Genomic DNA, 22,676 nt, shown 5'->3' on the forward strand with positions numbered 1-22,676 from the left:
CCTTTTGTAAAGCTTAAAGAAGAGCCAGCCCCCTTCCAACACCTGCAGACATCTGGAAGAGTGACACCGGCTATCTGCTGCTGGGATCTGACAGGAGAGGCTTTGAGCTGGCTTGCAAGTGACAAGCCAACAGCAGCCAGAAAGCATTAACAGACCATTCCTGTGGCTGCAGGGACACAGTCTGACAGCCTGCACCCCTCATCCTTGGCCTGAAGGCTCCAGCAGCATGGTGTCAAACACAAATCCAGAAGTCGGCATCATGCGCTTCTTAATGGAGCAGAGAAAGCCAGGCCCATGTTTTTCCATGTGCGCAGAGCTCTCCTACCCTCTCCAGAGCCCAGCTTCAGCTTTCTGGGTGTTGTTAGCATCAATTCTTTTTGTGCGCTACGTTTGCTCCAGGCAGGCCAAGTGCCAGCATGGACATGAGATCTGCTGTGGTTCAACGGGAGCACCTCTCCTGAGGTGCGACTGCAGACAGCACGACAGAGCTTTCAGTGGGAGAACTACATGCACCATCACCAACAGGAGAGGACCAAAGGGGTTTTCTAGAGGACTGGAAGCTAATAATAATAGCAGGGGATGGAGACGCAAGTCATTGGATTAGAGTTAACTCTGCTTACAAGAGCCGATTCATCTCCAATAACCCTGTTTCACTCACTCTGTTTTTTGAAATACTCCTCCCATGCTTTGCTGTAATCGGGATGGCTGTTCTGCTGCTGGCTCTGTTGGCCTGTGCAAAGATGACAACAAGGGGCACGTCAATATGAAACAGGTGACAGTTTCCAGCCAGTGACATCTACCTTTCCACTAGACAGGCCCTGGATCTACCTCAGTTGCCCAGACTTCACACTTCAGCTTCCACCTTTCTACAGCATTGGGCATCTTCAGTTCAGGGAAAGCCGAGGAAAGCTCAAGTTCCTGATTTCATCCCACCGGTGCACTGCTAAAGGGCATTAAGCCAAGTCTCCCCACTGCTGGGACCTGCTCAAGCCAAAGCACGTTGCCTGGGAGCTGCCTGGTTCGCACATCAACCACCCTAGGCTGTCAGTCCACTCCCATCTAGCACAGGGATGGAGGGTTCAAACCCGTCAGAACAGACCTGTCACCTCGACCTCCAGCCATGGAGCTGCCAAGGAAACGGCCACGTTTTGAGTCATCTCACTTGGTTTTCAGGGGTCTGCATCCTTCACCCTCACTCTCACCAGCAGAGCATGTCTGAAGGAACCCCTGCAGGCAGTGCTGATCTGTACAACATGCCCACACAGGAGCCTCCAGTGTACCAGCTGCCCCAGCACGCAGCTCCGGAGTAGCCAAGCTGCTACAGGCTGCGGAACGCCCAGGACCAAAAGGAGTCGTGAGCCCTGCACAAAGCAGGGCCAGCTCCACCTGCCCTCAGCACCACAGCCCAGGCATCATCCAGAGAGACATCCATGACACCCCCCTAACAGCCACGACTGGCTCTGCGGCACGGTCTCCAGACTCAGCACCACAGCCCAGGCATCATCCAGAGAGACATCCATGACACCCTCCTAACAGCCACGACTGGCTCTGCGGCACGGTCTCCAGACTCCCGCACTGAGAGAGACCTCGCAGACCCCAAAGCCTTGGTCTTCACCTAGCACAGACTCCCCCTCTTTGAAGCACTAAGACACCTTCAATCCAGCATATGTAAGCGCTGTCGCAGGGGAGAGAGTCCAGCCAGCTGGGTGCAGAGGCAGGATGCCCGTACTTCCCTTAGTCCCAGTTAGAGCAGAGAGCCCCCAGTCAGACACACAGCATACAAACAAACAACAACAAAAAAAGGCCCTGAACAGAAAATACAGCAATTAGAAAATTTCGGAGAGGCAGGCACAGCGAGAGCATGAGCACTGAGCACGAGCCACTACACACAGGGACAGCAGGCAAGGCCAGGAGACCCGCGTGGAGGAGAGCTTTTCCCAAGCGCCTGTGACCGTGTACAGCCCCTGCCCTGCCAGCCGGCTGGAGGGGCTTTGAAGTGGGGAGGAAGGGGGGGAATATAATGCACTGCAAGTGTGAAGTGGGTGGAGGGAACAGGGCAGCAGTGTCCTGTCCAGGGGCATAAAAGCGGGTTAAAAGACTTGACCAACGCTACAAGTCAGGACCTTTTCTGGCAGAGGTCAAGGCTGCCTCAACTGTCCACCTGCTAATGCCAACAAAGGACCTCCTTCAATGCCTTTTCTTCTAGGAGAATTACAGTCCGCAGCAGGCTGAAAGGACACGCAGCTAAATGCATTTCACAGCAAAATGTTTCCCCAGCCAGTTAATTTATTTAAGATGGGGGAAGTAATTAAAATCTAAATACATGTGTAAGGGGGTGGGGGTCTGCCCCTCCTCCCACAAGGAGGGCACTCCCGAGCCTGTCCCTAGGATGCCTGCTCGGAGAACGACTCGGCCGGCTCTTTGACAGGGCTAGCCGAGCCACGAACAAACGGGCTGCAGCACTCGGGGAAGGGACCCTTCACAAGACTGTTTTCAAATTAAAACTTAAAGCGTAAAAGCAGGTATTTACCTAGTTTCTTATAATAATCCTCCCATGCCTTGGGGAACTCCACCTGGCCTGACTGGGTACCATTGTGATCTGCAGCAGGAGAAGAAAGTGGTGAAGGCTGCTTAAATCGCAGCATTATCTTGTCTGCCCTCTCTCTTTACCAAGACCGCCTTCAGCGTGCCTGTCTACAAACAGGAACATGAAGGATCCTAAGTAGACATGGAACTAGAGAGCCAACATCTTCCATCAGGTTCAACAGCAGAAATAAAACACCTGCCCCCAAAACACAGGTTTGCGGTACTAAACCCATATGGGGAAGGATAATGGCAAGTGGGATGCTTCACTGGTCTTGGGAGCCACCAGAAACCTGACAAACTCACTGCAAAGCAGCCGTCACTTGGATACACACCGTACTATCAGTAATCAGGGGATTCGCAGTGTCTGTGCTTCTTATATCAGGCTCCAAAACCAGGAGGTGTGAGCTTGAGACATGACTATATGTTGCAAGAAGGGAGATTTTTATTTTTTTTTTCCTCCCCAGTGACTGGTGGGCAGGATAAGAGGACATTTCTGGGAGGTGAGAAAGAAGATAAGTTACTAAGGTGAGTTTCTAAAGGCATCTTGCAAGGCAAATAGCAATGCACATTTCATAAGCATTTGTTCAAAGGCTTTATGGGAAGATAAAAATGACGTTTTTTGTAACGCTGTCCCTGCTGCACTGACTGCTCTGCTTCCCAAAGCTCAGGGAAGTCCAGTACTCTTGGGGGTGCACAGGAAAGGACTGGAGTAACAATTTTTCCTGTAAAACAAGCTAATGGGAAAACAGCCTTCTTTGGTACCATACTATTCCACTCCTGTACAAAAAAGTAGTCCTTTCAAGGCCACCATTGCATCTTGCTGTCCTGAAAAGAGAATGACTATTGACTTTTTACAAGTCTGCAGAGCTCAAAGGAAAAGTCATAATAGATTGTAATTGTTAAGGAGCAGGACTCTTCCAGAGGCATATTTTTAGACACACACACACTTCCCATGCAGGGTTCCTATACCCTACTGTAGCACACATTTTAGAAGTGTACTAAGTTAGCAATGCAGCATTGAGAATTTCCAAATTTCATATACACACAACTTCATAAACATTAAAATGTGATTAGTGCTACAGGTAATCACAAGTGCAATTGCAGGTACTGCTCCTCCAACACTTCCTCTACCTTGGGCACCTCAAAGAGTGGGAATTCATACTGAAGTTAATAATCTACTTCATTGCTAAATCAGCCTTAGGACTGAAAAACACTTGTCATTATTAAACCCGTTTAAAATTACCACCCCCACCCCCCGCTTTTTGGTGCTTAGCTTTCCAGGCCATTAAAAAACCTCACATTTCCTGAAAAAACTGTGATTGAAAAGCATCTGTTGGACATTACTGACCATCACATGAGCTTTGAGATTACCAAGCAGACTTGAATCTGCTCTGTTTAGGGCAAACCACTACTTCGGCAGTTGAAGACACAGGATGATGCAGTTACCAACATCACCACTAGCATTTGCAGTTTCAATTATTCTGAAAAGGGTGACTCCCCATTCCAGCCTGCTAAAGTTTGACTAAACAGGGTTTCAGGAAGAAATGACTCTTTGAACCTTGAAGAATAACAGCCAGCCTGACGCAGTGCTGGTGGCTTGAAGTGGACAGCCCAGCAGCAGGGGTGATCTGGGTTCAGTTTTGAACTCATGACTACGGACATGTGTGCACTTTTTTTTTTTTTAATTATTATTTATTTGAAAGCTGGTTGTCTCACTTGCCTCATTCTGAAGATTTAGCACTGTGGAGTCTGAGCAGTTCTTATCAACTCCCAAAAGGAGACAAGAGGACACTACTACACCCAATGTGGATGAAGCAGGATAGGAGCCCTGTCTATCCTTTCTCCCATTTTCTGCATCTCCTTTCCTAGTCTCTCCATCAGACCGGGAGCTGAACAGTGAGAAGAGTTCATAAGAAACATTTAAAAAAGAAAATAAGCAAGAATTGACACGGTCAAGAACAAAGAGACAGGAGGGCTCACCACCACAGTGTTAGGGGAAGAGAGAAAGTGCTTGCCTGGAGAATCCTGGCAGAAGAGAGCCTAAGGCAGAAACGTTCTTGTTAGGAACGGACAGCAAGGACTGAGTTTCCACACAAAAAGAGCAGAAACAAGCAGTAAGCAGTTAAGTGCAGAAAAAGCGTTACAGGTTTCAATGGACTTCAGCTTATTCTCAGCTCAAACACCACAGCATGCCTCCACACACCTCTTCTGCTCAGGAAATTATTTTGCTGTTTTTATAAAAGTGGTCTCATGGGTAAACTCGTGTTTTGCAGGCACAAAGCAGCAATTGCAAAGGGAACACCAACCCTTCTCCAACCCAGGTCCTAGGCACCTACTTGGGACTTGCTGTCCAGGCTGCTGCCACGTCTGGTAGGTACTGCCCCAACCCTGCGTCATGAACGCCTGAGGACCACTGCAGAGGACAAAAAGGCACGCTGAAGTAGACAATAAAATACTTAATAGGCCATATACATGAAGTTGCCCACAGAAGCAAAGTTGTTACTTATAGTCAGCAACTGCTGAGTGAACATGGGAACAAAAAACCCACTGTGTAGGTGTGACTGCTGTCTTGACATTGGTATGTTCACAAAGCCAACATGAAGATATATCTTACTGACCAGCAGCACTCCTCATGATCTATGCAGTTTAGTTTCCATGCTCTCACTGCACTAGAGACAGGAATTTTGGAGATGCCAATACCTACCTTGTTTGTAATTTAATAGCTAAAATCCTTTCTGCAGTCAAGCTTACAGGTTTCCTCTCACTTGCTTCTGAACGCTCAGTCTTTAAAAGGCACCACTCATGTATCACCCCTTCAGGGCCCTCCACCCTTCTCCCAATGCTTTTACAGCTCCCAGCCATTCCCCACAGCACATCCGTGATGAGATGGAGAAGCTTACTTTTGATGAGGTGTAGCGGGTGCTTGGCTGAACGGACTTTGACCAAATCCTCCGGGTCCACCCATGCTGGTACCCTGTCACAGAATCCACAAATATTTAATGCCAGCTCTAAGCACAGGGTGGAAGTAGCTAGTATGAGCAGTAAGAAAGGGGAGAGGACAGCCTGGGACACGTTCCACTAAACCCCAGCACCTGAAAGAAGTGACTGATTCTCCAAGGACGAAGTTCTCAGGACTGTCAGCACACTCCAGGAGCTTCAAAAGCAACTCCGGTCAGCCCACAGAGGCGCTAAACGGGACTATGGCACAGTTGGAAGTTTTCCTTTGAATAGCTTGGATCCTGAGGTTGGTATCAAGCCTTCTCCTCTCGGGCAATTCAGCATAAAGGTTGCTTTTCAGCTTTACCATGCCCCAGTTCAGTATTTTCCGTACTTTCTTTTACCCAAGTCTCCCCCTTCAGTAGTACTCCAGCCTGACATTATTAAGCTTCAATACCACAGCACTGCATTAAGTGGAAGATAAGTCATCCTGGATTTACTGGAGCAAGGAGTTGTTACTTTCAGTATGACGATGTCAGGATTGTGTCATTCTCACGCAGTGACACTATTGTCTTCCCTGCAGAAAATCTCCTTTGACAGCCTTCTCATACCTTATTATTGCTGTTCTTCCCTCTCATACAGCTGCACACTACCCATGATTATGTCAGCAGTCAGATCCTTCTGGGACCACAGCAAAAATTAGTCCAATGGATGCTGGAGGGCCATCAAAGTTCAAGGCAGCTGCTAACAGGCAAATGGTTTTGAAGCTGAATAACGTAAGCATGTGTATTCTACGCCATCCTGTAAGTCCAGGCCTAAACATACCTAAGAGTGAAAACACCATGTCTGAAAGAGACAGACCAAGATCAACAGAGATGGAACTTACACCAACTTTCTCATCTATGAGATGTCTAGCGAGTTCAATTTGCTGGGGAACTCCTCTGATTGTAAATATTCGTACACCGGGGTCTGTGTTCGGAGGTGGGTTTCTCTGGAGCTCAACATGGGCTCCTGACTGCTGATTTATGCTCTTGATGTTCTCACCACCTGAAGAAAAGAAAAATAAGACCTAAGAAGGGATATTCAGCATCTTTTTCCATAAAAGCACAACAAAGTCAGGTTCTGTAACAGAATATACTTTCAACTATTTTCTGTGTGCCTCAAGGGAGGTGGGCTGAGGATGGCAACAGTGTAAGAAACCACAGTACCTGAGCTCACGTTGCTCCTTTAAACTGCATAAGCATGACCTGAAATTGTGAGCTACTGCAATGGTGTTTGGGGCAATGGATGGTGCCGTTTTAAGAATACACACAGTGCCCCTGTGTGCACATTGCTAGGCTCCCAACAAAATGCAGCATGGCTGAGATATGCTTTGACAAATCAGACACAAAAACTGTACTGACTGAATTCCAGTGGTTTTGCACAGCTGTTCACCATCCTCAAGAAAAGAAAGTCACCTGCAGCCGAAACATGCTGCTTCTTTCTTCCAGGAGGCTTTTTTGCCCCATCACTAAACATTTCATTCTGCTAAGGCAAAAAGCCACCAGCCACGTACCTTATAGCTTAAAAACAAAGCTTAAGCTTTCTCACAATCACGTGCTGGTCAATGGCTTACTGCCTTAAAGAAACCTCCACTTACTGCGCTTCCTATTCACACTGCAGCATACGCATCCCTCCACACAACCACAGCAGTGCAGGATTCCAGGCAGTCTTCCTCTATTTCAGAGTTAGTTGTGCACACAGGGAACATATCTGGCTAGTTTGCCATCTGGGTACGCTAGAGCACAAGAGTGCTTCGGGCAGCATGGGGCAGGGCTAGCCAAAGTAGATCTGATTTCCTGAAGACCTGCTAGGTCCCGGTTTCTTAATGAAATTTGCTTAACAAAAGCCTCAGCTAGCGTTACAATGGTTCAGTTCTTCTTTTGGAAGCTCACACAACTTACAGACCAGCTCCACTCAACTGGAGAAATTAAAGGGTGCAGGGAAGGAAGGGGTTTTATAACTTTTAAATCACAAACCAAAAATCACCAGCCAAAAGGACATACAGCAAACAGGAAAGAGCAAAGGAAACTAACCCAAGAATTTTGTTTGGTTTTAATTAGAAAGAGCCTCCAAAAATAATCTCCTCAATTTTCCTTGCATTTCCATCTCTATACATTCAGCACAACTTCAAAACAAACTGTGGATGTTGCAGACACTTGTTCATTTCATTGTAATGGGCTCGTGACCTTTTTAACATTTTAAAGCCTTCTTGGGGAAAGGAGGAGGAAAAGTTGCCAAAGGGCAATTAACTCTTTCTAAATGAATTTTTGAAGATGCATTTAACAAAAGATAATCGTGTCACATCTCTAGGCAGACAACAGCAATTGTACTATGCAGCCAAAAGCCAAGCCACTTATTTTCAGTCAAGCATGGGAAAGCGGTAAGATGAAGTTTCAAAACCAAGAAAGTTTTTTTTTAATGTAATGCTTTTGTCTGATACAGACTTGCTTGAAACTCTGGATTTTACATATTGAGGTGAGATCTGAATCAACAGCCATTTCATCTGCTTAACGAAAACAGAGGATCACAGTCTGGATCATGAAGGAGTGGGAGAACTTCTTTACTGGGTGATAGAGGCATAACTATAGCTTGCTACTCACACAGCAGATTAGGTTTCTCCTTCCAAAAGGGGATTAAAAATTGAAGCTTTCTGAAACTGGAAGCAAGGAGAATACAGATTTTAAATCATTTCCCCATTTAGCATTCAGCACCAAGTTGGTAGCTGTTGGGACCATCCCCACATCCGCTCCCTCCTAGACCACAGTGCAGGATCAAGTTAGTTTGCTCTCCAGGTTTGGTCAGAGGCTGCAAGCTCCTACCTCGCACCAGGACTTGGTGCCCTTCTCCTCCTTACCCTCCAGTCTGGTACATGCCAAAGTGCCCCCTCTCACCCAAGCGATCCCAATTCAGCCTCCAGAGCACGCAAATGAAGTGACGCAGTCAACATGATGCCTCACAGTGCCGGAAGGAGTTCATCTTCCCCTATAATGAGGTGACCTGCTCGGCACATGGTGGCTGTCTATAGACGCATTCAGCAGCCCACTCCATTCTTCTACCTGATGGGGGGCAGAAGTGATCCAAGAGTGGCCCCCCAGCTGGATGTGAAATCGTAAAGCAATTAATCAAACCTGCTAAAAGGCAGAGCTGACAAGAGCCAGGCCAGCCACGTTATCTGTCAATATTGCTGTATTTATCATGGAAATCCAGTGGGGGCCCAGAGAGGCTGCGGTTTGTTTCCAAGCACCACCAAACAGAGAAAGTGCTTGACATGTGTATGGTGCTCGTCTCCACCCTTCCTCCAGTCTTTCAGAAAAGAAAAGCTGCACCTACCCACCCTCTACAGGAAAAAGCTACGTACAGGATTTGCAGGGAGCTGAGCACTTATCAGCTCATAAAGGCTCACGCTCCCAAGCTGAGAAGCGATGCCCATGAGAAAAAGGGCCCTAGAGCTTCTATCATATACACTGCAGAAACTGAGCTGAGAAACTTTGTCATCTCCCTCTTTTCCTCCCTTCTCAAGTAGTGACATGCAGCTGGAAGCTGAGCAGCAGTTACCTGGCCACATTGCATACAATACACCTGGGGGCCCAAGATACCCATTGCTTAGGTGCCAACCTCAGAGACCAAGCTATGTGTGCCCAGGGGACTTGGCCAGATTTTATAGAGAAGGCTAACAGCTAAGTCCTATATCACAGGGAAAAAAGGAGGGAAAAAAAAACCCAAACACACACACAAAAAAGCTGGAAACTGCTCAGAAACTAAAAAGGGGCAGCAAAGGTTTTAGAATTGGTCACTGTTAAAGAAAATGCCACTAACATCCCCCCCTCCCCTACAAGAGAAAATAAGAATCAGGTGTCTTGCATGAACATATGGCAAGTGCAGTACATCCATCCTGGTCCAGGCCCCACAAGGCAATGCTACAGCCATCACTCACTTGATGCAAATGAAGGCTACAATAGACTAAGAGCATAGGCACTGTAAGAACACCCATTACAAGGTGGTATTACAAAGCTACAAGCACTCAAATCACCATACAACTAGTAATTAGTCACTCCAGAAAGCTTCTGATCTGGCCAGTTAAGAATCCCTGTTTTGCTGTTGTGGAAACAAAGGTAAAAAGCTACCCCGCTCCCCCACAGTGAGCCTATGCCAGGCCTTGCACTTGAACGCTAGGGCATCCAACTCTGCTACCTGCATTTATTTTTTCAGCACGCAGTGCTCTCTGTAGTCATAAATGCTCCACTTCAGTGCGCTGCTGAACAACAAGTGACCTTTTCTGATCCTTTATTAAGGATGACTAATGGATACAGCAATAAAGTTTCATTATAATTTGATTTTTCCATACATATAACTCACTTGTGGGCTTAAAATTTACTTTGCTCGATCTTTTGCCCAACTGGACTGTTCAGTGAGATCAAGCACAATCACTCTGCAATTTCTGCATAATGGAGAGAGCAGGTGTTGTTTCACACTGAAAAAAAGTTTTCAGGTTTGTGAACAGGTTTACAGCAAAGAACAACATCTGATAACAATTGCAGATACACCACTGATGTGCCCGTGTCCCGTATCTGTGTGCCTTGTCATCCAATAACGCAGCAGTTCAGGTGCCACGGGGGCCAGACGCATGGAAAGGAACAAGCGAGGCGCAGCGGGGTTGTGCAGCAGGGGAAAGAGGCCACAACGCATTTCATTGCAAGCTCACTCCTGTCCAACAGGATGGCAGGAAGCTAAATGTCACTGAAATGTGGCACAATGCACTCAAGTCTCTGCCTCCTTTACCGCTGTAGATAATTTGTTCCTATTCTATTCACCTCACCTCTGCTGAGGCTAAAAGCCAACTGTGATTACTTAAATACTAGTTAAGGCATACGTCATTCTTTCTGAAATAAGCAGATAGAAGAATTAAATACAACTCCTTTGATACATCAGTGTATTAACTCAGAAGCATCGCAACAATTCAGAGCAATAGAGCTCTTCTATTCCTGGCTCTAAGTACTGCCATTACCCGATGTGTAGCTCATGCTCAATAACAAATTGAGGCTGCTGCTGCTGCTGCTCTGGTTTCGCAACTGTCTGGCAGTTGTACTGGTTCTTGAGGAGAAAGCAGGATGACTCCTTGCCATCTCCTTAGCACAGAGAGAGTCAACGGCTAAGGCAGCCAAGGGGGCTCCGTGGCAGCGAACAGGCTCTTTGGAGTGAGATGAGGTGCACTATCCCGCTCTGCAACAGGCTCAGACGCAAGCTCAGACATGGACAAATCCTGCTACTTCACTTTATTCATCAGACACTTCAGGTGTGTGGCTAGAAGCAGCTACTGTTATTACCACATTCAGAGACCTTCCATTTTATCACATGGCACACTCAGAAATCCAGCATGACAAAATGACTGTTCTGCTTGTCCCTGATAAACTGTCCTTTAAACGAATTCTCTATAAAAAGAATCCACAAATGAACCTGCCTTTTCTCAGCCAGCTGCTTGTTATAACAAGCTTACTTGACAGCTCTGCATGAAGAACGTCTCTTACATATTGTGAACAAGGACCTGGAGAGTACAATTATGAGTGAGAGCACCACAAAGAAAACAACCACAAGTGCTTATAGCTTATTCCTATGCTGCATTCACTGGCCACTAAATACCTGCAATTACAGAAAACTCCAAAGCCTCACTGTCAGGCAGCAAGAATATGACCATCCTGAGAGAAAAATACGCAAGCTCTCGTATTTAGTGTCACCGGACCTACCTTTGCCTATAACGAGACCACACTTATCGGCTGGCACCGTGTAGGTTATTTCCTGCATGCCCCCAGGCGTTCCAACACTCCAGTCCCCACGGCCACGACCTCTTCCTCGGGCAACAGCCAAGCTTCCAAAACCATCTCGTTCCTTGGAAGGCAAAAAATTTGTATCAGTGTTTTTTTTGCTGACCCCAATGCACATTAAAAACAAAATAAAGCAAGGTAAGTTAAACTGCATCATAATCAATGGCACGGAATTAAGATATTCTTGTACTTCAGTTTTACATTCAAGATTTTGAAGCACTTTAAAGAAATGCCAAGTAATGTAGGTTAGAGTTGCCTTCCTGACTCAGGAAGATATTTATATTTTTTAAACGCATGCCTTTTTATCTGCTGAAATAAACCTATAAACAAGCATCAACTACTAAAGGACTTTTAGTTTGTGATGGGCCCTTTCCTTAGAGCAACCAATAGATCTTGGCACTGACACACAGAGAAGTTGCTTCCAAACCCTTTCAAGTGTTGTTCTCTAAAGAACTGCTGGAATTACGCAGCTGAAATGCACATTTTCCAAAACTTCCAAAGGAAGCTTTTAAGTTCAAAGACACTTAAAGAACATACCTATTTTTAGGTAACTGATTTCTCCAAAAAGCACAGGTCATGGGCAGTCAGAGGCTATCCCAACAGACCTCAAAATTTAAGTGGATCGTACAGAGGGAACATACAACCTCCTTCATGAGTCTGCCTTACTGCGTCACCCATCTTTGTACTTCTTGCTCCTGGGCAATGCACTATGTTGGTGTCTTTCTTAGAGCACAGTGACTGCATACATGAGCATTCATTGCCTTCCTCTGCCTCCCACAGCCACCAGACCAGAGGACTGGAGTCTGAAGAGGAGGCATCACTGAGCACTGCTAATAACATAGTAATTCCAAATAACATAAGAACAACTAAACATGGGCAGTAAACGTGGAGCTACAATGAGGCCTGATAATACTGCCTGAGAAAAGGAAACCTTCCCATAGTGCAGTCAGTCCATATCACATTAAAAAACCGAAACAAACAAAAAACAAACCTAGCAGCTCTGTCCTGGACAGCACCATGTGTAGTGTACCAGAGGGAAAATTTAACACTGCTGTTCTTCGGATGGTGGCATCCATTCACACAGCTGCATGCATGCAGACCACATTCTCATATAAGCACTTTCCTCCCAAGAGCCTCCAGAACCCACCTGTGCTGTGAGAATGAGCTCACTGATGATGTGTGCTGCGTGTTGACACCTCTCGGGAAGCCCCATGACCTGTGCGACTCTTTCAGAACTAATCCCATCATCTGTGAAGAGAGGTGGCAAAGACTAAATTAAAAGGAGAAAACACTCACCCGCCAACAAAAGCTTCCTTCTAGCACCACTATTGCTAGAAGCAGTTTCACATAGCAGAACTACCCCAAGAGCTACCTCTTCCCTCCACCTTCAGCCCCTCTTCCATCTACTGAAAGACGACAAAACCCAACCCACGTTGCAGAGGGAACAACATTCAAAAGGCAACACTTTCAAATGTTAAAAAGCCATGACAGAGACTGATATAATTTTAAGAGGACAAAGGCAGCTTTGATAGGTGATCAGACAGCCAAGGACCCAGAGAAAGTTACTTAGAATTAATCAACTCCTGATCCCCAAAGGCTTTAATGTCCTGAAGGAGAATTTTTTAATAGGAAATAAAAGGTTTTTTGTTATTGTTATTTTGTTTATCCATATAATTACCACTCAAGACATGACTGTTGGGACATCTAATGTTTGCAAATGAGCTGTATATAATCTTACTCCCTGAAAAACAGAAAGTGCACGAGGAAGCAGCACATCATATTTAAATGGATTTCAGAAAGAGACAAATTCCTTTAAATTAGGGAAGCCTAGCTGCAGTAACCTCAGATCAGATTCACTTTAGCAATCCCAGACTGGAACACTAGTCAGAAAGCAACAGCTCTCCATCCTCACACAAACCTGGTTTAAATTGAATCCTAACTCCAGCATCATTCTGAATCTTTTTGATCATTTCTCCATTTCTTCCTATCACAATTCCAACAGCAAACCTGGGCACAGAGACCTGATGGGAAAGGCAAAGCAGTATGAAAGCTCAGAGAACTAGACTGAATTACTCTGATTTTACAAGGAGATGCTCTTAACTATGAAGACAGGCCACGTTAGGCAGCTCCAGGCTACAGAACCATATCCCTTTAGAAAAACAAACATGTGGCCACAGATTCCTTCCCCACTAAATGAACTCTGCACTACAAGAATGCAGCTTAAAAAGACAATTAGAAAAGTGCCATCTGGGAGTCCATGAGAACTCCTCCTCTTTGTAGCCAGATTCACTCTTCTGGCAACAGAACACAATGCATTTAAAAATAAGCTTACAGGTTACACGTGCAATTTGATGACTTCCACCCACTGCCCATCCCACAGGGAGGTTAGCAGAGTACTTGTGAAGAAAACGTACCTCTATGCTGCCTCCTCCCATTCTAGAACTGAAATCATTGCGTACGCCTCGGAAGTCTGCCTGATCTTTCTCTCGGATGATCTCCAGTACCATTTCCCTCGCTTGCTACATGAGGAAAGAAGTTACAGTTAGCTTAAAATTATTCTGCTTGCCATCTCAGTGTTAGGGCCTCCACAGTGGCTAATGGTCAGGCTTCAGGCAAAGCAATCTCCATCTGCTTAACGGAAAAGCATTCTGATTTAGAATTTCTTTTACCATAGTCAATGGAGATCTGTTCTCGATGGCATCTTCCATGTCTGACAAAACCTGCCAAGTGTGCAAGGTGGCGGTTTCTTGTGTGCAACTGCTTCCTTCAATCTTTCAAAAAGGCCCTTTAGCTTTTAAAATATCTTTGATGGTTGGGGTTTTTTTGGTTTGTTTTTAAATTAAAGGAAGGCAAGGCCCTTTCGTACTGGATAGAACTGAAACCAATAGAGTAAAGTAGCAGCTGTGGTAGCATAGCAGAGAACTAAGAGCTAGAGAGCACATACCAAGAAGGCAGGTGGGCAGCAGTGAGCTTATTGACACTCAGAAAAGTTAAGACCAAGTCTGCAGCAATCCAGCAAGACATTTTCTGAGACAAATGAATATTCCTCCTACCTACTTGCAGCCCTCAAGGCCATTCACAAGCTCGCATGTAGCCCAGCTAGTAAAAGCATACCTCGGAAATAAGCCAACAGTAGTCACCATTAAAAAAAAAAGCCTACATGTCAAACCCAAAGCCTTTGTTTTTATATATTAACAATCAAGCTTTTGACATATTGGTTCTATTTCCAAGTTTGAGGGACACTGGTGAATCTGACTCCTTTCACATTTTTACATATTTTCCATGCCCCTGTGGTATTTTTTACAGAAGGAAACAACTCAAGACATTTCAGAGATGCCAACACAGAAATAAGGGCAACAAAGAGATTTCATAGGTATTTGAGAGAGTTAAACACTGTTGCAGCATCCAGAGAATCCCACCAAACCCAAGGATTCATCGAGCTCCTTAACTGCTTTCTAAGCATGCTCAACTTTTTTAAGTGCCTCAAAGATCTTCCAGCCTATGCACTCTCCATGATTGCTTGGCATGATTTATGGCACGGAAGATGTGACAACAGCAAACCTTGCAAGGCAGAAGAAACCATCTGGGAAGTAGCAGCACTTAAAGTACGATTTGGTTAAAAGTAGCAAGACTGCCATTAAACTCCTTTTTGCATATCTATACCTCCACAATAAGAAATTTGAAAACAAAACAAAAAACCCAAACCCCCAAACAAATCAGAACTAAAGCAAAACCAACCCCAAAACATTTAAATCTAATAGCCCACTTGCAGTAAGAGGTTTGAAAAATACAACCCAAACATACTACCTCTGAGCGACATCAACTGTTGCAGCAATTTATCATTAGGGAGATCCTATGAAACAGAACTATTTTTATTAGAGACAGGAATGCTAAGCTAGATTTAAGTACTTAGCAAGGTATGAAAAGCACTTGCTGAGAGTGGAACATGCCACAACTAAACTTTGTAATTCTTCAATTCAAGCATTCCCATCATGCTGCAATCTTCCAGTCTCCGGCTGATCATGGGTTTTTGCTTTGAACCGCAGGTATGAACACATCTGTAGAACCCTGACACAAGGAGACTGAGGTACCAATATTAAGCAAACCCCTTGGTTTCAGGAGTTGTTATAGGATTTATTTATTTTAATTACCCGCGTCAATTGGCTGTCTGAGATAGTTTTGTGGAAGGTTCACTTTCTTAAATGAGTGATTCACTAATAACCCATTTGCTCAAGTAACACGTAGCTATGATATCTGCTTTATGGACTGGAAAGTGTTTCAAAGCGACTTTCTCCAAACCCTCCTCCTCTTCTCCTACCCATGGCTAGTATCTATGCGGAATGAGAGCTCCTAGGTTACACTGTAAACAAGCCAACATTTGCTAGTCTGGTGTTTTAACTTGCTCTTCTCAAACTTCATCAACCTTACAGAACAAACAAAACCAGCAAGGATCATCACTTTTACAGTTGGATTTGACTCCATTAGATGTTCATAAATATGCTAAAGTTTAAATTTCTCCTCCAGTTCTCTGGGGCAAATGCTTACTTTTATTACATACCTGTACTTTAAATGCATCTCCAGTAATACGGAGAGGTTTATCTGCTCCAGTAGGCAACGGGCCATCTTGGATCATAATCATTTTCACACCTGTTCGTTCCTGAAGAAAAAGCACAGAGCACTTTGCTAAGCAGAGTCCCTAAAACAAGGGACTAATTTTGGTTACTAAACATTACGAAGTCAAATCAGCAGCTTTACAGAATGCTACTTTAGCTCTTCACGGGTACTTACAGCACAAATTCAGTAATAGTCCTAGAGTGTAAAGGACTGCCAGAAAGTGTGCTACTCCTGAAGTTCTCAAATACCTGAAACCCTTGCAAAAAAACAGAACCCCTGTACCTCAACAACTGATTTTTCAGCCCTTTCCAAAAATCTGTAGCTGTCTGCATATAATAGTTAAGTGACCAGCCTTAAAACTATTGGATGACAGGCGGCCTAATCAGGGCACTCAAAAACTACATTTTTGACCTAGGTGCTTTTCTGAAACACTCTATTCTTTCAAAAAACTTGTACCAGATGGAGGAGTAAAGAATGTCTAGGAACATAGATTTATACATAACACAACGCTTTTAATTAGAAAGGGGTGGGATGAGAAAAAAAGGAAGACACGCCAGCTTTATCACAGCAACAAGAGAAGCACAGCACTCTACAACAGTATGGCTGGCATTAAAAACTATTGCAGCAGCAGACTAGAGATAGCCTTTTCTCAGCTACAAGGATCCCCTCCTAAACAGCACGCACCAAATGTTATCTAAAGCACATGAGTTTCTTTCACAGTTCTGGCAAAACTCCACTACATGCGTAGCTGGGGCCAAACCGATTTCTTTTTTAACACAAGATTGGATTTGAGTCCAGCTCTCCGAAGGCAGAAGAGTAGTCCCTGCTGTAGAAGGTTAGAGCGTTTAAGGCTCTCCATTTCAGCACGCTCTTGTCGATCTAGAGAAGCTGCAGTAGGGAAGACAGCCCTAAAGTAAATGCATCTTGCGCACCTGCAACTGTTTTATTGTTTCACCTCCTTTGCCGATGACTAGACCCACTTTGGATGCCGGGATCAAAATCTCCTGAATCGTACTGTTGCCATCAACATCGTTGTGAAAACCAGGTCCGTTCCGACAGCGATCTACAATCTGCCCCAGTAGCCGTTTTGCTTGTCTTTGGAAAAGAATCGAGGGAAACAACCATTAGACAACATTGTTCCATGTGACCAAGAGACCAGGAACCATCGAAATGGGAAGCGATCGGGGAGAGGAGAAGAAGTGAAAAGATGGAGGAAACCACAGTTAGCACAATGTTTGCTGCTTCTTTTTTTTTTTTTTTAAATTCTTTGATGTATATTTTCCCCTATCATGATTACTTATAAGCAGTTTGTTTTTTGAAAGGGGAAGAGAGAAGGAAGAGCAGCAGCATGCTCTGACCTCTTTGGAAGTTAAGGATAACAGTTCAGCTATAGGATTTGGGGTGCTTATTTTGAATGAAGACGCTCTAGGTTCTAAACTTTTTCAACACATATACAATATTCAGTAAAACTCAAGCTCTGTTCTCCTCCTTGGTCAAGACAAAAACCACACACTGCTCTGATACTAACAAAGCACATTGGTTACCCACTCTCCGATCAGTCACAGGCAACTGCCTTACTCTCCTCTGCCTGCTCTTACCAGCAGCACCAGAAAACTGTACTAACACAGCCTCTGCTCTAAGCAGTAGGTGCTGAAGCTACACCGCGAAGTGAGGCAAGGATACTGCAGCAGCAACCAGTGAAAGGCTCTACTCCTGGTGAGAGGAGACACACAAAGAAGCATATGGGATATTAAAGATCCCTTCTCTAAAATCTTTAATGTGTCAGAGGTAACTGACAGGATTTCCCTTTGTCTTGAAGGCTCCTAGTACCAACACATCCCTTTCCTGCCCTTCTCCCACAACCCTTCTCAAAGTAGGTAGAAGAAAGTCACCAGTTCCCTACTGAAACTAAAGCAGCGTCTTCCCCTCTCTCCACTTCATACAAAGCCGTATCAGGCACCCTAAGAGGACTGTCTTCTCTCTGGCGATTTGAGGAAACAGTACAAAGTCATCCCTTGGGAGCAGACATTCACCCAAGACAGCTCAGGGGTGGTGATCTGAGCTGCAAACAGATCAGAGCACTGCTTTCTTGCAAAAAAAGGCAAAAGGTAGAATTTCTGGAAGCCCGCTTCAAATATCCTGGAAGCATCTTAAGAGGTTTCATTCATCTACATATTTTTCATAAAGTTCTTTTAGTGACAATACAGAGACTACAACAGTTAATACGCAATGTATTTCAGATGAGAAGGGGTCATTTGGAAATTAACCCTATTAGTTTCACACTGGATACAACTAATGGAAACACTCCTCACAAAACCCTTCACAAAGAAGTCTGACTTCTAGATTGGTTTCCTTACTTCATTTTCTTTTTCTACAAGTAGCCTGAAAAAAATAGTTCAAACCGCCAACTTGACAAGAATTTCAACACAAAAATAAATTAAATTTCACCTAATTCAATGTCCTCAACAGTTTGTTCTGCTTCACAAATTGAGTATTCTCACTTCTTAACATTTTATTTGTATTTTAAAGATAGCCTTGGACATGACTACTTTTAACTGCTTATTTCAGAAACCATGAAGTCTTAACTGTACCTCTCCCCCATTTTCCCCCAGCTACATCTCAACAGGCATCCCAGATTTTTAGTATTTTGCTCTTGTTCTGAAATACCCTTTGCTAAAGGGGGAAAAGCACTTCAATATCAGCAAGAATACATTGCCTGCCCTATAATGTGAGCTTGCCAATTATATTTATTCTGGCTCACTGCTTGCAGTATTATGGTAGAATGAGGAGATTTAAGTACCCTTAGATCTCTTAGGAATGGAAGAATGATGAGTGTCTTCTCTTTAGAGAGAAAGTGTCTTTGCGCCCATGTATTTTCACTATCAAATGCAACTCAAAGATTTCCAGATGGATTTTAAAAAACCCACCTACCCAAAGGCTGGGGAGAGAAAGAGCAGCTCCATATGTTAAGTGTGTTCCTGTAAGCCTGAGGATCCTGGATCCAGTTCCAGCAGGAGGTCCTCAACTGGTTTGTGAGAGTCTCAAACTCAGCTCCTGGGAAGGGGGAGGGAGGAAACACTGTCCCTAAAGTTTCTATAGGTCTAAAGAGTAGAAACCCCTGCTGGCTGGCCACGTGTCTCTACCATGCAGGGATCAGAATTCAAGACTTTGGTTCAGTTCTTTGCTTCTTGTTGGCAGCGATGCAGAGGCAAGCACACCCATGGGACTCATGCTGCTCTGCAACAACACCAACACCTCCAGATTATTCTGGAGTGGCACCAACAGGCTTTGGAGGCCTCATGCAGCCCTTCTTCAGCTGGAGGGATGGTCACATCAATAGGAGTAGGGAAGTGAAGGGAAGAAGAGAAATGCCCTTCAACAGCTTAGCTCAGTATCCTGGAAAGCTGCAGTTAGAAAACTGCATCCTAGGTGCCCTAAGAGCAACCTTACCCTGCGGAGGGGAATTCCATGGAAATTTCTGCAGAGGGATCAAACTGCAACTGGAAAAAAAGCCTCTGAGATGCACAGTTTAAAGCATCAGACCAAGAGGTTCTATGCTCCAGAGACCCTCAAGTTTCTCTAGGCCAACATTTGCTGGTGTGGCTAACCAAGTAGCACCACTGACAGAGCATAGCATTAGGGAGAAGAGAGAGGAGGAGAAAGGAGAGAAATAAAATCAGAACTCACTCAATGCTCTCTGGTGTCCCAGTGAGTATACAGGGCCTCTCAGGCATCCCACCACTGTCTACAAAGGAAACAAGAAGGAAACTTTTAATACACGGTATTTAAAAAATGGCAGCTGTTTCAGTAACTATCAAGCACTAATGGAAATGCCACCTCCCCTGCACACAGAGTACTTGAATGAATTCAAAGACATCCAGGGTCAACATATTTTAAATTATTTCCTGGATGTCTGCATTCTTTTTAAAGCCTTCCCCACCAATTAAAGGGAAAGGTAAGAACTTAGATTACATTCATCAATGGTTTCCTGCACTGTAGTACACTCTTCCCCAAAGCAAACAGGCACTAGCACAGAACAAACTGGATGATCCCATTTGTTCGATGAGAGGTGACTTGTACCAAGAGCTGCTGTCACCCTCCTGAAAGGTCTTCTGCCAGGAGTTGGAACTGACCAAACTAATCAGAGACAAACAGCGTGAGCTGAGCAAAGTGGTATCACCAGGAGAAAACTCAACAGCTACAATTTTGGGTCTAAGTACAACATGGATTGTCCATTTGCACTGTACCCATCTGCTGGTTGAAGGCAGTTCCTTAATTGTTTCATTCCCCAAACCACCTGACAAACCTGTTTTCTATGCCAGTCAAGAGGTCAGTCCCACAACAGCTCTCCCATGCATGTTAGCCTAGTATATCATGCTGTTAACGGTGGTAACGCGTCATGAGCACGGCAAGGCACCTGATCTAATGGACACAACATCCTTCAACATTAAAGCCTGTACACCCACCATACAAAGAGGCTCTTACCTGAAGCAATTTGAATCTTGCAGCCAGACTCTGCCTGAATCCGTGAGATCTGTTCACCTCCCCTGCCAATTACTGAAATGAGTTCAAAAAGCGTCAGAACACACCATTTTTCTGAGTAACTGCAGAGCACCTTCCCCCTTTTACTCCGCTGCAGCTATCTATAAAGGAACAGTTTGACTCCAGGATTGCAGAAGAGGCATCCACAGCACGACCAGATTTACCATAGTAGAAAACCTGAAAGTTATTCTATTTGCTGGGAACCCCCACCACAAAAACCAAAACAACAAAGCCTGTCTTGCACTGGAATGGAAATACATAGTATGCAAGCAATTAGGCACTAGTTTGAGTGCTGCTAGAACAGTATCTCTTGTTCAGCCTGAACCAATAAACCAGTTATTTGGGGTACTAAAAAAGGGAAAGACTCTTTAAAATTCATATTTTACTACCTCTTTTCAAAGGACATGTTATTTGCCTGGTCTGCACTCAGACCAAACTGCTACATACTGAAATGCTCTGTCAAACCTGAAGTGAAAACAAATACCCCTCTCCCTCAACTCTTTGCATCGGCACATCGTTAGTTCACAACGAGACATACTGGGGAGAGACTATGTGCCAATCACCATTCATATCCTTCCCAGACTGCAAAAAAGAGCAAAACTGTCAAGTCAAACAGGTATGCCTGGCTCAAGATGCTCCCACAGAAGCATCTCTCAGCTGTGGGTTTGCCATCCTCCTGCATCTGTCTGCCCCTGAACCAGGATTAGATTTAACAAACAGATGATGCATCAACAAAGCGTGCAGCCCCTCCCCCCCCCCCCCCGAACTACAGCATCCCTCCGACATCCCCCTGCATGGGTGGTACCAGGACTGATAAATGAAGAGATCTGGCAGGAGAAGAGTAAGCATTTCCTTTGCAGGCATTTTAGTTACAGTTTTATAATGTCTTTAGAGTCGGGACAAAACTTCACACACTAAGGGGTAATTATAATGGCCTGCTATTTTCCTTTTTACTCTCCATATATCAAATCGGAAGAGATACGCAGAGATCTAGCAGTGGAAGAGTCTATGCAATCACTGTAGTAACACATCAGCAGGAGGTGCCATTGAAAGGAAGAGTAACAATCATCAAGAGGAAGAGAGAAATTAGGATCAAGCTTCAAAGAGAACAGTATCAGGAATGCAAATCTAGGAAAAATTCTCATCTGAGCAATGCATGCTGGATGTGTTTCCCTGTATAAGAAATTTAAAATTCTGTTTAACTTGCCTTGAGACAAGTCTTATTTTAACATTTAAATGTTCTTTTCCTCTCTTAACCCTCATAGTTTTGCATACTCAAAGGAAGTAAAATGTTTAGGGTGAGGGGAAACAAATTCACTTTTGACTTGTTTATGTACCATGCTGGTGGGAACTTGAAGGAAAGAATCACTAAAACTCTCAGTAACTTGTACCACACAGTCTTGCTCTTATTATGGGGACACTAAGCATTTCCATGTAGTTTGCACCTGGATTTTAAACACAGATCATCTGGTCCCCATGAAGACAGCAACAGACAAGGCTTATCCGAGGCTAGTAAGCACAAAAACCTGTGAGCATATCAGAATAAACAGCATTCCCACACAGAAAAACACATCAAGAAACATCAAAAGCATCCAAGGTACTTACTAAATCCAACCATTTTATCAGGCACTTTGAATTCTTCTGTTATTACAGCCCTTAAAAAAAGGAAGAAAAAAAAATCAAATAGTCATTACGAAGAACAATTTGGAAGACAACTATGTCCCTGCCGTGGAAACCACGCACAGCATAAGGCTTTTGCACACACGCAAGTAAACACCACATCACAGTCAAAACAATTTGTTTTGGAAGGGACCTCTCATGGTCACCTCATTTCTCCTATGCTGGACACATTTCCAGTTTACTATCCACTATCTTCAATGCAGCTGACAGAAGAACCTCTCTCTGTCATTCTTGGTCCAGACAGATTTAACGGAATAACAGCAAAGTTTCCTTAATATTTAGCCTAAACCTTCCAAGCCACAGTCTCTGCTTACTACTTTTGGATATGCTCTTGCCAAGAGACACTAACCAAAGCCAATCCTGATACGAATGCCTCTTTTTTGCCTGCCTGTCCTTATCATTCTTTTCCTTGGAATTTATAAAAGCTGTCTTCAATTATCTTTCGAAGTCTTACTA

At 44.4% G+C, this 22,676-nt stretch overlaps 1 protein-coding gene across 3 annotated transcripts in view; it reads right to left on the reverse strand.

The window, feature by feature from the left end:
* The window catches only part of FUBP3 (far upstream element binding protein 3), a 39,916-nt gene that overhangs the window by 1,839 nt on the left and 15,401 nt on the right, over positions 1–22,676 (reverse strand). For 2 of the 3 annotated variants that reach the window (XM_075772838.1, XM_075772839.1), the window contains exons 5-17: positions 22,146–22,195; positions 20,484–20,555; positions 19,686–19,743; positions 16,931–17,093; positions 15,943–16,041; positions 13,799–13,903; positions 13,303–13,405; positions 12,532–12,632; positions 11,307–11,448; positions 6,410–6,570; positions 5,487–5,560; positions 4,923–4,999; positions 659–730 (exon numbers count right to left, since the gene is read on the reverse strand). In XM_075772838.1, coding sequence (XP_075628953.1) covers positions 659–730; positions 4,923–4,999; positions 5,487–5,560; positions 6,410–6,570; positions 11,307–11,448; positions 12,532–12,632; positions 13,303–13,405; positions 13,799–13,903; positions 15,943–16,041; positions 16,931–17,093; positions 19,686–19,743; positions 20,484–20,555; positions 22,146–22,195 — 1,277 coding nt within the window. The remainder of the gene's footprint in view (positions 1–658; positions 731–4,922; positions 5,000–5,486; positions 5,561–6,409; positions 6,571–11,306; positions 11,449–12,531; positions 12,633–13,302; positions 13,406–13,798; positions 13,904–15,942; positions 16,042–16,930; positions 17,094–19,685; positions 19,744–20,483; positions 20,556–22,145; positions 22,196–22,676) is intronic. The other variant, XM_075772840.1, reaches the window with a different exon arrangement.

Source organism: Balearica regulorum, chromosome 20 (assembly GCF_011004875.1).
Source record: "Balearica regulorum gibbericeps isolate bBalReg1 chromosome 20, bBalReg1.pri, whole genome shotgun sequence".
NCBI classification, from domain to species: Eukaryota; Metazoa; Chordata; class Aves; order Gruiformes; family Gruidae; genus Balearica; species Balearica regulorum.